The sequence below is a fragment of the Typha latifolia genome, chromosome 9, assembly GCF_019914945.1.
Source record: "Typha latifolia isolate L0001 chromosome 9, TyphaL0001v2, whole genome shotgun sequence".
Lineage (NCBI taxonomy): Eukaryota > Viridiplantae > Streptophyta > Magnoliopsida > Poales > Typhaceae > Typha > Typha latifolia.
The window spans coordinates 10859046-10875342 of NC_133094.1; the positions used below are offsets into that span (position 1 = coordinate 10859046).

General features: G+C 38.7%; 3 protein-coding genes across 4 annotated transcripts; 2 read left to right on the forward strand and 1 right to left on the reverse strand.

Annotated features, from left to right (window-relative positions):
• Nucleotides 1-556: 556 nt before the first annotated feature.
• On the forward strand, nt 557-3463 carry LOC140795287 (protein FAR1-RELATED SEQUENCE 5-like). Of its 2 annotated transcripts, none has more exons than XM_073147784.1 (2): nt 557-719; nt 832-3463. In XM_073147784.1, exon 2 carries the CDS (start codon nt 950-952, stop codon nt 3344-3346), a length of 2397 nt encoding a protein of 798 aa, XP_073003885.1. In that variant the 5' UTR covers nt 557-719; nt 832-949; the 3' UTR covers nt 3347-3463. The 2 variants fall into 2 exon arrangements, with proteins under 2 accessions (XP_073003885.1, XP_073003884.1); XM_073147783.1 differs by having other exon boundaries at nt 926-3463.
• Nucleotides 3464-5458: 1995 nt separating this feature from the next.
• LOC140795288 (zinc-finger homeodomain protein 2-like) lies at nt 5459-7229 on the reverse strand. The gene has a single exon (XM_073147785.1). The coding sequence runs from the start codon at nt 6467-6469 to the stop codon at nt 5690-5692; it is 780 nt and encodes a 259-aa protein (XP_073003886.1). The 5' UTR covers nt 6470-7229; the 3' UTR covers nt 5459-5689.
• A 5645-nt stretch (nt 7230-12874) lies between these two features.
• On the forward strand, nt 12875-15417 carry LOC140795289 (uncharacterized). The gene is made up of 3 exons (XM_073147786.1): nt 12875-13113; nt 13224-13362; nt 15034-15417. The coding sequence occupies exons 1-3, from the start codon at nt 12999-13001 to the stop codon at nt 15065-15067; spliced, it is 288 nt and encodes a 95-aa protein (XP_073003887.1). The 5' UTR covers nt 12875-12998; the 3' UTR covers nt 15068-15417.
• The last annotated feature ends 880 nt before the right edge of the window (nt 15418-16297 follow it).

The following is a 16297-nucleotide window of genomic DNA, read 5'->3' on the forward strand; positions in this document are numbered from 1 at the left end:
AAAATGTAAAGGTAATTGCGTAAGAATGAGAGAGATCTAGGGGAAACAAAAGGGAAGAGAAAGGAGAGGGAAGAGGTAGAGGTACATAATGGCCTCTCACCCTCCTTTCCCGAGGTAACGAAGGAAGCAAAAAATTTCAATAAAACCCATCTATTAGTTACCAAAAAGTAGCCAGAATGAGCATCCTTGGAAAAATAATAATAATAATAATAATAATATAAAATTTGGATGGGTATACAAACAAATAAAGGAGCATTTGACTAGTAGTAGTATACATGCAAAACAAATAAACTTTTTTAATTTTATTGTATGTACATTTTCGGTTTTAATCCTTGGACATGTTTTGGAAAATGAACTCCTTCCAAATTATACCTTAAATCATCAAAGTTTATTACACATTTCAAATCCACTAAAATTAATTAATTAATTAATTAATTTTCTAAACAGTGTGAGTTATTTTCCGTTAAGATTTCTGCTCATGTAGGAAATTGCTTTAACTTCGAATGAGAAGACGCCACGTGTTTCTCTTGCCGCTTTATTCTATCGAGAACCCTCCCAGACCAAATTGGAAGACCATCTCTTCCAACTCAATTTGTAGGGTTTCCATCCTCTCTTCTCTCCCTCTTCCCGCCATTAAAGCTCACGCAAGCTCGCGAAAGAGGTGATGCGATACGATCTTCTCCTGAATCCAGTTTGGGAGTAGCCGCGTCCAGCTTCAGGTGATCCCTCTCCATCCTCCCCTCTTTTCTACAATTCAAATTTCCACGTTGCCCCATCGCTTTGCCGATCTTCTAGTCTGAAATCTTGAAATTTTTAACCTACTGTTTCAAGGAAATACTCGATGTTTTTTTTTTCTCAATTACTTGCTGTTTCCGCATGATTGAGACTAAATTCTAGTCGGCTGGGATTAAAAAAAATAAACTAGATTTCTGCGATCACCACCAAGGAAATGGACGAATTGGATGAAAAGAATTGGGTGCCGAGGGTGGATATGGAGTTCGCAAGCGATGAGGAGGCGTACCAGTTCTACAACAACTATGCTAGAGTAGTTGGATTCAGTGTTCGAAAAGCCTGGGTTAATCGAAGGGCTTCTGGGGTTATAATATCAAGAACGTATGTTTGCTATAAGGAGGGGTATCAGGGGAACAAGAAGGATGAGAGTGAGGTGAAGAAACCGCGCCGGAATGAGAGAACTGGTTGCCTTGCACACGTGACAGTTAAGATTACTATAAGCGGTAGATATCGTGTTAGTGAGTTCCATCCGATGCACAACCATGATCTTGTTCCTCTTGTGGAATCGTTAAATTTGAAGTCACATAGAGTGGTGAAGAGGAGTCGGGCGGCTGCGGCAAAATTGGCGTCGCAAAACCCTACTTTTGAGTACTTGGTCAGACAATCCGGGGGGTATAGGCAGGTTGCTTTTGTGTCCATTGATGATGCTGCTGATAAAAGTTGGGCACCAAAAGTAGACATGGAGTTTGAGAATGATGAGAAGGCTTATCAGTTTTACAATGACTATGCCAGAAGAATAGGATTTGATGTTCGAAAGGCTTGGGTGAATCGAAGAGCGTCTGGCGTCATTATATCGAGGACCTATGTGTGCTACAAAGAAGGTTATTATGGTAACAAGAGAGATGGAAGTCAGGTCGAGAAGCATCGGCTAAGGCCTAATGAGAGGACTGGTTGTCATGCAAGGATGATTGTTAAGCTTGCAAAGAATGGAAAGTATCGAGTGAGTAATTTCCAACCAATGCACAACCATGAGTTTGTAAATGCAAGAACTGCTTACACGTTAAAAACATATAGGACTGCTAATAAAGTGAGGAATACCGAATTGGAGTCTGCTGGTTTTTCCAATGATGCTAATGGTCATGGGAATGGTCAATGCTCGGCTCATGGGGATCTGACATTCTCCTCCACCGTGTCTAAAAACTTTTCACCTGCAAGACGAAGGGATGCTCGAAAACCAGGAGATTTTGGAGCCACTATGGAGTACCTGCAAGAAAGACAAGTTAACGATCCGTCATTCTACTACGCATTGCAACTTGATAGCGAAGATCAAATAATAAATGTTTTCTGGACAGATGGTAAGTCTGTGTCGGACTATTACTACTTCAGTGACATTATCTGCTTTGATACAACATATAAATCAAATAGTTATGATATACCCTTGGCACCATTCTATGGTGTGAATCATCATAAGCAAATTGTCATATTTGGTTCAGCATTGCTATACGATGAATCTGAAGACTCTTTCAAGTGGTTACTCAAGACGTTCAAGAGTGCGATGCATGGAAAGCAACCTAAGGTTATTCTAACAGATCAAAATTCGGCAATGCTCAATGCTGTTGCTTCAATGTGGTCTGGCACAGCTCATCGAGTTTGTGTGTGGCATATGTATCACAGTGCAGTGAAGCATTTGGGACAAGTCTTTCAAGGTTCTAGGACTTTTGCACATGATTTTAGCACATGTTTATTTGATTGTGAGGAGGTGGAGAAGTTTGTAACAGAATGGAAGGCAATATTAAAAAAGTATGAACTCAAAGACAATGAGTGGTTGATCGAGTTATTTGAAGATAGAGAGAGATGGGCCATTGCGTATGGACGGGAAACGTTTTCTGCTGACATGAGAAATACACAGCGCATTACGAACTTGGACGGCATACTAAAAGAGCACTTGAACTCAGCAACAGATTTGTTGCAATTTCTCAAGCATTATGAAAGATTGGTAGATGAGCTGCGGGATGCAGAGCACAGGACTGATTTCAGTTCCACTCAAAGTGTCTCAGTTACAAGTTCTTCTAGGATGTTGAACCAAGCTGCCAACTTGTATACCCCTGCAGTGTTCGACATGTTTCAAAGAGAGTTTGAAATGTCAATGGATTGTATGGTATTCAACTGTGGAATGAGTGAAACAGACTGTGAGTACAAGGTCACTAGTGAGGAAAGCCCAGAAGAGCACCTGGTGAGGTTTAATCCTTTAGATGGCACACTAGCATGTAGCTGCAAAAAGTTTGAGTTTGTTGGAATTCAATGTCGCCATGTGTTAAAAGCCCTTGATATAATTAACATAAAAGAACTTCCTCTGCGATACTTCTTGAAGAGGTGGAGGAAAGATGCTAAAACTGGCCTGGTAAGAGAGATTTGTGGGCTTTCTGGAACTGACCCTAAGTTCTCTAAAGCTAAGCGTTTTAGCTCCTTATGTCACCTTTTCGGTATAGTTGCAGCAAGAGCTGCAGAAACTATTGAGGGGCATGCATTTCTTGAAAACCAGTCACAAAAATTACTAGACCATGTATATCAAATTCCACTCACAGGACCTTTGGACGAACCTCAGTTTAGTTAGATTGTGATCTGTTCATTTAGAATGTTGTAGAATATCATGTTCATATGATGTATGACAAAGTTGATAGGAATCGGATTAAACTTACAGGTATAATTTTGATGAAAGTTTCTGTTTTCAGCCGTGTTCTTTAATTGGTGGAAACGCATCTCGTTGTATATTGCAGTTTGAAACTAGTTCCATCTTAGAGTTCATATTGCGACGAAGTTTTGTAGTGGATTATGAATTCATATCACTGATGGTAAGGCTGGTAATTACTTGGTTCATGTAGATATACACAATTCCCGTGTCAAGCTATGACTCTGTACCATGTTATCATTGACTATTTTCATGTCATGTTTTATTCTCATTCCCTTTGATCTGGAAACATATCGAGTGTCTAGGGATTTCTACGTATATTGCCATCGGAAACTTTCTTAATATCACAGTAGTAGCAGCATTATGGTTCCTCTTTTGTTTCAAATTTTTTTGGTAAAAGTTCTTCTAATTCCTCTTTTAACTCTCTTAAATTATTGTGGAAGTATTATTACTTCGGATTTTTAAATTGAGGAAGCAAGTTTATATTTACTGCTCATGAAATGCTTCTTCTCTTGTAGTATAATTGACACCATTCAACAACTCCACATTTTCCAATCATCAAGGGGAATTTCATAACTTGGCTTCTGAATGAAATTAATTTGGTCAGATAGGAATCTTGTACGTAAGTTCGTTGGAAATTAGTATATATTGAGAAGGACATGAGTTTGTTTTTAAAGTTATCAAAGTATGATTCACATGGAATCTTAGCATGCTTTTTCTTTCAGAATAAATTCTTTCTTAGAAAGCAACAAACTAATTTTTATGTTACCCCAAATGCAACATCCCCCTTGACCTAAAAATATTAAATTGGGCCCTCTACTTTTCAATTCCGAATAATTTTGATACGGATATATACAAGTGAGGAGTAATTTTATGACTAAATAAAGTTAACATGGATATTAAAATAAAATAAAAAACTTGTGCATAAGAATGACACAGCAGGGGGTGATTCTAAAAGTCACAATCCACAAGCAAAAAGCTAAGGCTAATTTAGCATTTCTAGTCCCTTGTCTTAGTAAGTAGGGTGTCTCTATCAACCTTTCTTTGCATCACTTTTAACTCTCATAGTACTAATGTATGAGCAACCTTCTTAACCTTTTTGCCCTTTATATTATATCATTTTGAAATACACAAAATGTGAACAACAAAAAAAAAACCAGAAAGAGATTATAATAAAATATCATAACAACTGTCAAAATACCGTTTGTTCCTACCTATCTTCTATCATCTAGTGTATTGGGAAATATCACATGCATGAATAGTAGTATCATCACATGAACTGGTGCACAGAGAGAGAGAGAGAGAGAGAGAGAGAGAGAGAGAGAGAGATTACCTTCTTCTTTCTGGCGACCTGTCATAATCCAGTCGGAACAGTACAGGAGTCGGTCCGACTCCAGCCGAGCCCACATTGACCAGGCAAACGTCAATTCAATTCAATTCAATCAATTAATTAATTAATTAATTAATTCCATCTCCCCACCAAACCCACCCGTTTCCCACCCGGAAACGGCTTTCTTCGGAGAGGGAACGAGGGATGATGGATCTTTTCGTAGGCAGCGTCGGTCGTCCAGACACCGACCGAGCCGGTCCGGGTAGCAGGAAGCAAACGTAAACAAATGCCAACTCACACATCGGCACCGACACATGGCCCCCCACCCCATCACTATCTCTTCTTCCTTAATACCCTCTCCGCTAATCCCAACCGTATTATTATATTCCCTACTAATTACTTCACAATTCCTTTTTAGTACCTGTCACTAATCCCAACGTATATTTTATATCATTTCACACCCTGAATTATTAAAAAAGACATTCTGAAGATCAAGTTCTCTAAGCAAGGGTATTACATGAAAAAAAAATGAAATTAACACATGAATAATAATAATAATAATTAAAACTCTTAATTTTAAGATAGTGATCACTCTCTAAGTAGCAACGAATTAGATCTGTTCACAATTAAAACCGCCTCAATTTTCGAATATAAGTGGTGACTGCAAGAAAAAAGATTACGAGATGACAAGAATTAGCTCTGAAGAATTGCAGAAAAGACCTAAAACTATGATCTAATAGAATGTGTAGTAATTTGGTAATAACCCCAAAACACGCAGCACCTCCAGGTGGGCGACAGCTCGTACTACTACTACTACTACTACTACGTACTACTAACAACGATCGTTACAACAAGATAATGTTATCGTTATTCCTAAACAAGTCTAATAATGCTTATTAGAGGGGGGGAGGCGAGAGAGAGAGAGAGAGAGAGAGAGGTCAGACTTGTATTGGGGCAGGCGAGGCGGCGGCGCCACTGACGGCGGCGGGGTTGGCTGCTGTCGTGGCGGAGGAGGCAGCGGACGAGAGGTGGTGGTTCTTATTGTTGTGCATCCACACCTTGAGCACGTGCCGCTTGACACCGATCTCGAGGCAGAACTGGTCGAGGGCCACGTCGTCGTGCTTCTGGATCCGCCACCCGAGCTTCTCCGCGAACGCCTGCATCTTCTCCTTCTGCTCCGCAGTGAACTTCGTCCGGAACCTCTTCCTCCCTCCGCTTCCGCTTCGGAAGTCGTGAGCCGCGGTCGCGTCGTCGTCCTCCTCTCCTCTCCTCGGCGGGGTCTCCGATCCGGCGCGGCTCCGATCTCCGCCGAGGTGGATCGGCGCCGCCGACGCCGGAGGAGGCGGGATCGCGTTGTAGGGAAGCGGGAGCGGGATCGGAGGAGCGAAGAAGGGCATAAACCCTGGCGTCGGCGGGATCGGCTTCTTGAGGTGGATCGGACGGTAGAGATCACAGGCTCCGGCGCCGGATCCGCCGTCGCGGCGGTGGAAGTTGCGGTGGCATCCGCACGCGGCGCACTTTAGCGCCTCCAGTGTTCCTTTGACCCCTCCCGGCATGAACTCGCCGCACCCGTCGTACGCCTGGCCTCCAATGGCCGCAGCGTGGTTTCTCATGCACTCTTTATACTTCCCTCCGCCACTTCCGCCGTAGCCGCCGGACTCCGGCGATCTCTCGCCTCTACCCCTCGGCTCCTCGTAAGGTACCACACTTAAATCCATGAAACCCTAACCCTTCTCTTTTTCTCTCTCTATCTCTATCCCAATCGCTTTCTTGTTAGGTTTAAGCAAGGCCAAACGTGGGGATTTGGGGTTTTTTTTTTCCCTCACGAAGATGAACAAATTTAATAAGCTTTTATAAATGACGGTAGAATAGAAATGGCGATGGCGGTAAAAGTGCCGCAGAGAAAATACCTATGCGGGTAAATTGGGTTGGGGAAGAGGAAGGGATCACGTGCGGCGTGATGACGTGGCGAGCGGTGGGGGGGGGGAGATTGCCGGATGCAGGATTAAGAGGGTAGACACGTGATCCCGTCGATTAGACTAAACGAGTCCGAGCGGTTGGAGTACGTGTCGGCGACTGATTCGCCGAGGCTCATGTAAGGTCCTCGTCTAATAATAATCACGGGGGGTGGGTCGAGGCCCCACCACGTGAGCCGGGTACTGACAGGCGTCAGATGGGATGGTGGCCGTCGGATGGACGGATGGGATGGGAGTCCGATCCGTGATGGGAGATCCGACGGTTGGCGATGGGGAGTACACGGTATGGGCCGTAAGGTGGCGGTGCGGAGCACGTCACGCTTTTCGCGCCATACCGTGTGGGCCCCGTCCCAACGTCTCTCTGTCCCGTAATAACTCCTTAATCATAATCTCTCATCCCCACCCCCATTAGAAGAAAATAATGGAGAGGGTGAAAACATCTCACCTTCTTTAGTAATCGGCAGCGTCTTGCAATAAATCTAATTATGCGTAATAACAAAAAAGAAATTAAGAGAATGATTAAAAGAAAAATTAATGGTGGGAATACGAGGGTTAGAAATAGAATGGATGGAGCGCATGTGAGTATTGGGGGCTCAGAATAGGCACGGAAATTGGCGTAGGATAAGATAGCTTGCACGCCTAATGATTCCCCGATGCCGGAGATCGTGGGCGGGGGACCCACCACAGTAATTGAGTTCGACCCCGCTGACGTCAGCAGTAGTTGATTGCCCACTCGAGAATCGGGCCGCCAATTAATGCCACATTGAATCCCAATATATTTACCCAGATTCATATTTCATAATAACTTCTAGTTTTCTTCGCTCATAAACCATCACCTATGTTTCGTTTTTATTACTCAATCACCAATGCACTGTATATATATTTTTTTTAATTTAACTCATTAACAACAAAACGCAACGCAAGTCAAGGCGTAGGTATAAAATTAGATTTAATTATTTCTCTTATAAATACAGTCGAATTAAAAGATGGTAGAAATAGGTGGTTAGCCATTAGCATTTTATAAATACGGAGGAGTAAGTTAAAATCAATAACTATTCGTGCATCATTAGGACATGGATATAGAGCCAATCACATTAAAAAGGTGATTGGGGTAATAATAATAATAATAATAATAATACTACGATACCTTCTTTAATTGTAGATGATTTGATAGGTGAGGAGAGATAGGGGGGAGGGGAGGCGTTGAGTTCTTTTCTGAAGATTGGGAATGAGTGCAGGATCTCTTAGCTAGATTGAGATTTGTGATGTGAATAGAGACTTGCATAATTGAGTCGTGGATGCAAGTGTGATGAAGTGGTGACTGGGGACCACCCTGAGTTTTAGTGTGGTCGGTTTGGTGGCATCCGCCTTCGAACTCATGGTTTAGTTGACGACGTAGTCTTGTCATTTGGAACTTATAATAATGTTTGGTCCCAAAGATCGCCCTCTCAACGCTTGCTGGATTGCACTCCACTTGGGTAAGGGTCTGCTACGCTTCTCTTTCTTTCTTTCTTCTTCTTCTTCTTCTTCTTCTTCTTCTTCTTCCTTCCATCTCGCCATGATTACTCTTCCGTGCATGGCCAGTCTCTTCCTCTTTTCCTTTCTTAATGGTTATTGAGTATCTGTTTCTTTGTAATTAATGGCTCATAAATCCACCTTCTCGCTTCCTCTTTGGTCATCATAGTTTGGAGGTTATCTATTTTTTTTTTCTTTTCCATTACTTTTCTCTACTATTGCATGGTTGTGCGTGTCAGGGTAGTGAAGGTCACGATGAAGTTATCGGATGTGATAACCTTTACGTTGTGTTCCCATCGAGATTGTTTGATTTGTTAATCTTTTGTGCTCATCGAGCTTAATATCATATTTATTTTGTGTAATGTAGGGGTTTGTTGAAAGATTTGTCCTCCCTACCTTCTTTGTTGCTTGTTATGCATTATGCTTATAGTTGTTACGTTTGATATATGTATCTTTTATTATGTTGCCTTTATATATAAGTAAGGGTTTCTTTGTTGTGCAAATACCCAAATGGGTGAGCGAAGCGGAAGCAAAACCTTCACCCTTAAAAAAATTCAAATAGAATAGCAATAATTTGGGGCAAACCAAATATTAGCAAAGCTAATATCAATATCAATATGAGAACTCCAAATACAAGATGCTAGTTGTAGAGAATTTTAAATACTTAAGGTAATCACAAACATGAACACTAAATTAATGCAAACCATAAAAAGAATGGAGAGATATGATTTACGTGGTTTGGCGATGTATTTACGTCCACGGGCGAAGCAATCTTCAATCCACTATACAAATCTTCAAATACAAAAAGTTTACAACTCTAATCTCTAAACAATGGTGACTTTTTCCTACAAATTTTTCTCTCTTGCAAAATGCCACCCTAAACCCTAAAACCCAACATTTCTATTTATATGGCTGATTTAGATTGGGTTTTTCGCGTCGCATTCGAACGCCCTCGGGAGCGCATTCGAACGGGCCCAATATCAAAGCAGCAGAACCAAAGGGGCGTTCGAACGCCTGCGGGGCGCGTTCGAACGCGCCCAGTGCAAATGCAGACTAGCGTTCAAACACCAAAACTCCATTCGAATGCCCGCAAAAACAGCTGCTCTCGGGTTGGCTCGCATTTGAATGCGGTTGGGCCGTTCGAACGCCTGCATCACAAACTGCTCTATGTCTGGAGCCCGCGTTCGAACGTCCTCAGGGCCTGTTCGAACGCACGGCACAGAAATGTTGATACATGTTGAATTTTGCTGAAATTGAATTTGAGCCAATTCCAACATCCTTCATGTTTCCGTTTGTGTTGAGTTTTGTAGCTCTTTGATATTATTAATAAAGTCTTTCTCGCAGGCTTTCCCTCAAAAGTCAAAAAGAAAAAAGACAGCTAGATTTGATCAATTATTATTATTAGAAAATTTTATCAAAAATATCGTATATATTACTATCTTATTGCACGAAGTTGTTACAAAAAAAAGATTAAATGTATTCATAATTGGTTCTAGACAGAATTTAGGGTGAAACTTTTGAAAGCTACTCAGGATAGATGATCTATCTGTTGAAACCTTGTGAAATTTAAATATGTTGTAGCTTTAAAAAAGAAATTTCTAATAAATTTAATATCTCGATATTTAGATGGCTAGATTTAGAAATATCGATGAATCAGTAGTCAAAAGTCGAGAAGGATAGACTTACGAGATAAAGGTTTGAACTAGTTTTGGGGATCCATGAGTAGGTGGTGGGCCGGTAGTAATGGGATGGCGTCAGTAGGGATGGTGTGGTAGAATATTAGGAATGGTGGAGGTGTTTAGGGCATCAGTAGAGAGAATAAAAGAAGAGGGAGGAGTGGGCCACCGGACTAGGGTGGTATGACGATAGACAAGAGCTAGAGGCGGCGATGCCAAGGTAATTGCTGCTGTCATGGGTAGAGGGAACAAGAGAGGAGAAAGACACGAGAGTTAGGGCATGGAAGTTCAATTTATTCTTTAAATCAAAAGTGGTATGCACCTAATTACTTATATGTGGCTGTGATACAAGTAGTCAGTTCGACTAGTCCAACCGCATCAACTTAAGTAAAATTAAAAGGAGCTAAAAGTAAATGCACATGATACAATGACTAAATATGACGGCAAATTAACTAAATAACTTGGGATATTAGACCCCTATTTGGTCGGCTTAAGACGATTGGGTCGACCAAGTTGTATCAATTTTTTAAAACCCCCTAATATCATAATTATTTTATGGTTAGAATTTAGATTCTCTTATGCTACGGTAGGATGAGTTAAAATTAACTAGAGTGTTAAATAGATATTTTTTTTTATAAATGACATAGAATTTTTTGAAATAAAACTTGATAAGGTAAAATTCGAACTAAAATAAAAACATAAGGTAGGGATTTTTGTGTATTTGCAAATCTTTCTATAATAATTCACATCTTATTATTTGAATATATATTTTACTTTTAATGCCTCAAAAATATTTTGATGTTACTTTTTTCAAAAAATAATTATCATATAGATTTGTAAGTTTTTTAAGATCATGATAAAAATAAAGAAGATTAGATTTTAAAATCAATTGAGAGGTATTTTAGGGATATTAATCTTTTATTTTTAGAAGTAACAATTTTTTTTTTTAAATTTCGTTAGCTGTCGGTTAAAATTAACTCAAATTATTTTTAAAGTATTAAAAGTGAAATATAAGGATCAAATAGTAAATATCATATAGTAGGTAGTAGGGTGCGAATGATATAAATGCAAAATATATATATATATATATATATATATATTTTTAATAAATTTCCTTTTATTACTTTTCTCTGTTTTTATTGGATATTGGGACGATTTCTTCAAGTCAAAAGAATTTAAATTTGAATTATTGGTTCCAAAATCACAAGGACATAGAGTGGGATGAGTAATAATAATTGAATCAATCATATCTTTAAGCCGGCTACTCATACTTCCTTCTCATGTTTACATCATAGAGTAGTAAATAGTTGTTTCCGGACAATAGAATAATGATCATGGGTGTTATACCTTGCTTACAAGAATTATCAAGCAATCAATTGCTCAATTATGGCAAGTTTATATATATATATATATATATATATATATATAATTAACAAAGTTCATGAGAAGAATAGTATATGATAGAACTCCATCTAGTGACTCACTTCTCTTTCATCATATTATATATGGAATTGTTTTTTGGGAATGAAAGTTTAGCTTATGGTTATAATTTGATACACAGGAATGAAAGAGGGCTAGAGAGTGGTCACTCTGCAGACTAGTTTTACACTTGGCTAAACATAAATCGAACTGTAATGAAGTAAATTATCAAGTAAGTAACAATAAACACAAACACCCATACAAAATAAAAATGGAGGAAATAAGACGATAGTTCGAAAAGAAACACTACGAAGAGGTGTAAGAAGAGGATTGCTAGAAAAAAACACAAGTATAAGAGGATCAACATTCTATAGCTCTGTCAAAACCACAGTTAGACCTAACACCACAAATACATAGAAAAAAAAAAAAAATCTCTAGCCACAAGGAGAGCACTACAACATTAGTTGGAAGCCAATCCGTAAAGGCCTCCTAATCATCTTTGTCGTCTATTACGTTCTTGTTTGGAGTGATAGAAATCGAAGTGATTTCTTAAGAGTTTTCTCCTTCATCAAGATTCCCTAGAATTGAGAGAGAAAAGTAGGGGGCTAGTGTGTGCAGGAGAAGTCTTAGGAGCATGGAGGTCTGTGAGGTCACTATGTATGTGCAGCGACAATCATCTGGCGAAGGATGGTGGCGAGGAATGATATAGGGTTTCAAGTGAGTTGATGATAGATTTAATGTGAGAGAGGGCTCCTTCTGAGAACCTCTCTAGGGATGAAGTCTATAACCTTGGAGTAGCGATTACGGGGAACGAGAAGAAAATTAGAAAGAACTAAATTGTATGGTCAAATGTGGGGTATTTTTAGTTTTCCTTTTCAGAAGTAACAAAATTAACTCAGAATCATTCTGAGACATTAAAAACATAATGTAAGGTATGTTTGATTAAAAAAAAAAAAAGGGTTTCAATATGAGAGAGATCTGCCTAACGAACCCTTGTCTTTAATTCAATAGGGGCCCATGGGCCTCCTTGCCTCTCTGTGGCTCTGCCATTAATAACACCAACATGGATCACACATTCACACCTAACCTCCATGATAGCACTTACCTTGTTGTCATAGATTTGTTTAACTTATCCTTATCCTATCTTTTATTCCAAAATTTAAACTACTGATAAGTTTGGATCCATTCATTGATATGATCAAATCTTTATTATTATTATTATTGTTCTAATTTTAAATGAATTAGTTATATATCTCTCTGAGGGTCTGGAGATCTCAACTTTATTTTTGTTCGTACATATAAAATTATTAAGATTTTAACTTATCGTTATTAAAAAGATAACTTAAAAGAGTATCCGTGGAGGACCTACGCATAAATATAAAAGTTAGAAGATTAAGCACGTAAGATTTTACCTTTTGTTTTATTTATCTGCGAAGGGTGTTTTCATAAATAAACACTTTAGAAGGCTGTACGTGCAAAAGATGCTAATGATTTATTATATAATGGAGGAAACTATAATTAAACCTTTTTGCCGGTTAATAATTCGCCCGATTATTTTTTTTAATTTATTAAATTCTCTGTTCCTTCTCTTTATTACTTTCTCGTTATCGAATCCGATGCAATCGAGAAGGGAGTAGAGGTGTTCTCACATCGGAATCCCCATGGGAAGCGACGAATCCCGAGTTTTTCTAGGTTTGTGGATGTGGGAGTACGCCTCCATCTTCTTCCTCCGCCCTCTTCTCGCGATCGCCCTCGTCTTCTCCTTGATTCTTCTGAGTATGAACCCTGGATCCCCAATTCGTATATTTTCTGATCCGATTAGGTAGCTTTTTGGTTCTCTTTGTTGCCCAGTTTGATCCGATTTTGGGGATCGATTCCGACCGCAGGTTGGTTCGTGGCGTGGAAGACTGTGCTGGTTCACGTTCCCCTCGTGCAGGAGATCTGTGGCCTTCGCAAGAAGCCCGTGAAGCCGAAGCCGGCGAATCCGCACCGCATCTCGCAATTCTACAAGCGGCTCTCTGTCAGGTACGGCTTCGATTTGCTCTTGTCTTTGGTTCTTTGTGTTGCTCTTGTATCAGATTGGTAGAGAAATATAGGCCGATGGACATTGAGGAGGAAATCGATGCAATGCAGCTCTATGAGAAAAAAGCCTGAGTTATTATCTCAAAGAAAGAAAATTGATCACAAAGTTTTAGAGGGGATGCTGAATCTTCAAAACTCTACGAAGTATACATCATGAAGTGTATAAGATATTAGAAATTTGGTAAATTTGCAGTTAGTGAAGCCAGTAATTCTCATTTAAAAATAAAGTTGCAAAGATAATATCCTGTTTCTACGTGAATGTGAATCATAAGATTCAAGATCATAAAAGAAGAGTATATAAGAACTATTAGTAATATCATAGAAAGAATCAAATGAAAACTCAATGTTGGGACAATGCCAATTAATACGTTCATGACGGCCCTCAAGCCCTGTGCCTATCTCAGTTTCACTGAGTGACGGAGAAAAAACTATTGTACTTTCACTCTCCTAAAGGTTAAGCCGTTAAGGATTCCCTCCATCCCATGCTCAGATTACATATCTTGGAGACTCGTTCAGAGGAATTGCTTCATTCTTTTATGCTTTAGATGTTTTTATTTTTGCCACAGCACTTGCTGCTTGGGTATAATTATATATCGTTGTGAAACAAGACAAGTTTGCTATAATCATCTTTATTCTTCAGCTTCCTATAGGGTGAACAACCTTTTCCTTCATTTTAAACCTATTATATATGCATCGTTTCCTCCATAAGTGCAGCAACCACTTTTTTCAATATCTGGACCTCTAACAGATCTGAAATATATGATTCTAGCTTCATTATTTATTTTTTTGATAAATATTTTCACCATCGTTTTCATTTCTTTATGTTGTCTCCATTCACTATTTAGTTCGCTGGCCTCGAACTTGAAGATTTTCTGTTTCGTGACCTATGGGTGTTTTCTTCACTTTCGTTCTGTTGCATTTTATTTGCTATGGTTATATGCATATAATGTCTTCTGCAGTAGTGTGAAATTAATTTAAAATCTAGCCTGCAAAATACATGAGCGGTAGCTGATATTTCAAGATTGGTTTGATTATTCATAAAGTAGAAATGTTGTTCTTGTTTGCAAATTGCCATTACTTTGTTTTAGTATCACATTTCGAAGGCAAAGAAAGCTTCAGTATTTTGTCATCAACACTTTCTAGGTGTTGCATGGGAAAGGGCAAACTCACTGCTCTTTCACTTTTAAAATTTATGATGGTGATTCATTTCCTAATATAACCCAAGCACGACACTCTTGGCCTAACCGTAGGTTATTCACCCACTTCTGAGGATTTGGATGCTGTCTCAAGTGATGTTTAAAAATCTCACAGATTGGCCTGCTGTCTCAAGTGCTAGTATTTTGACTTACTACTGTCAATACTGCTTCCTTTCCTTTAACTTATTACCAAATAATTTGATATGCATAGCTACTGACCTTGCTCTTAAAGATGTTCATCCCATAATGATCATCAGGAGTGAAATTATGTCTTAGGCCTACATAATTAGGATCTATTTGCAGGGATGGTTCGATTCAAGTCTATTTATTTTGATATTCCATTGCTGAAGGATTTCTCTTATTTTTAGTTTTGTCATTATTTGACTTTCTCTCTTCACTTTGGCATGCACTTTTGCAGAAGCTCTAAATCAGATGCTGAAAAAAAATCTTAGGGAAAAGCTCATTAGAACTCTAATGGCAGGAAGATATTTGCAATCTGGATTCATATTTCAGAGACACTCAAGAGCAGCCCTTCCTATCTGTTCAAAACTCCTGAATGAATGAAGATGCTTGGTAATGATCTGTTTGACCTGAGAAGTAGAATGTAGTGAGGCTTGTCTGGAAGTTGCATCTGAGGAGCCCCTTTCATGAACCGGTTAGTCGTCCTCTGCAGCACCAAGTCTCCTTTTTAATCTTTTATCCCAACTTTGACTGTACATAATTCATTTCGCAACACGTAATTTGTACATTATAGCTGTGACTATTTTTAGGAATATTAAGTTGAAAGTTCAATCTATTTAAATAGTCAGACATCAAGCTTTTAAAGTAGTGAACAAACTAGAAAATGGATGTTCAATATATTTTTCTTCATCGACAAGCAGACCACAACTTGGATCATTATAAGGTCCTTCTCTGCAGAGAATCCCCAAATAATATGAGAAAGATATAATCTTAAAGTGACAAGAAGCTGCAATTCAATAATATCTTGTTAGCATCATTCTTTCTAGAGGAAAAGAGATTATAATGAAGCACCTTTCTTGATGGGATTGGAATTTTTTTTCAACTCCTTTTCACTTGAAACTAGGTCTATACTTTATGATTGATTAGCAAGAAAATCAGAAGGTGATTCTCCTTTGCTTTTCATTTTTGAGGCAATACTCTTGCATCTGGTTTTCTAAATATATCTTATTATATCATTGACCTAAATTTTAATCAAAAGAAATTTATAAACAAAACCCTCCATTATTATTGTTTATACTTTGACTTCTTCTGGATCTTCATGATCCAACCTCCCCTTCGGCCTTTATTGCTTGAAAATTATCTTAAGTTAATCGGCCAATTAAACAGTTAATATTTTGTTTCAACATTTGGCAAATGTAGTTAATATTTTTTTTTCTAATAGATAATGAGCTCATGTAAGCTAGACAAAGAAGATAAACTTGGAATAATTGAGCTATCTCTTTTTAAAAATGGACTACAATGAACTCAAATCGGTAACGATGGACTGCAGTTAGAAGATGTAAATATTAACAAGAGAGAATTAGAAACTGTTGCTTGTAAATTTCTTTACAATCCAACAACATATGAGCAGATTGGAGTGGTCCAAGTTACAGCTTCAGAGTTTTAACTGTGATTAGATGTAAATGAATATAAAATATCTTGTATGGAATGCATCCAAGGGG

What these genes read in the sequence shown, in the direction of transcription:
- LOC140795287 (XM_073147784.1), top strand. Translation starts at nt 950, where the DNA reads ATGGACGAATTGGATGAAAAGAATTGGGTGCCGAGGGTGGATATGGAG.
- LOC140795288 (XM_073147785.1), bottom strand. Translation starts at nt 6,469, where the DNA reads ATGGATTTAAGTGTGGTACCTTACGAGGAGCCGAGGGGTAGAGGCGAG.
- LOC140795289 (XM_073147786.1), top strand. Translation starts at nt 12,999, where the DNA reads ATGGGAAGCGACGAATCCCGAGTTTTTCTAGGTTTGTGGATGTGGGAG. An exon ending in CTTCTCCTTGATTCTTCTGA is followed by an intron (nt 13,114 to 13,223) that starts GTATGAACCCTG and finishes TTCCGACCGCAG; the next exon opens with GTTGGTTCGTGGCGTGGAAG. An exon ending in TACAAGCGGCTCTCTGTCAG is followed by an intron (nt 13,363 to 15,033) that starts GTACGGCTTCGA and finishes GCACTTTTGCAG; the next exon opens with AAGCTCTAAATCAGATGCTG.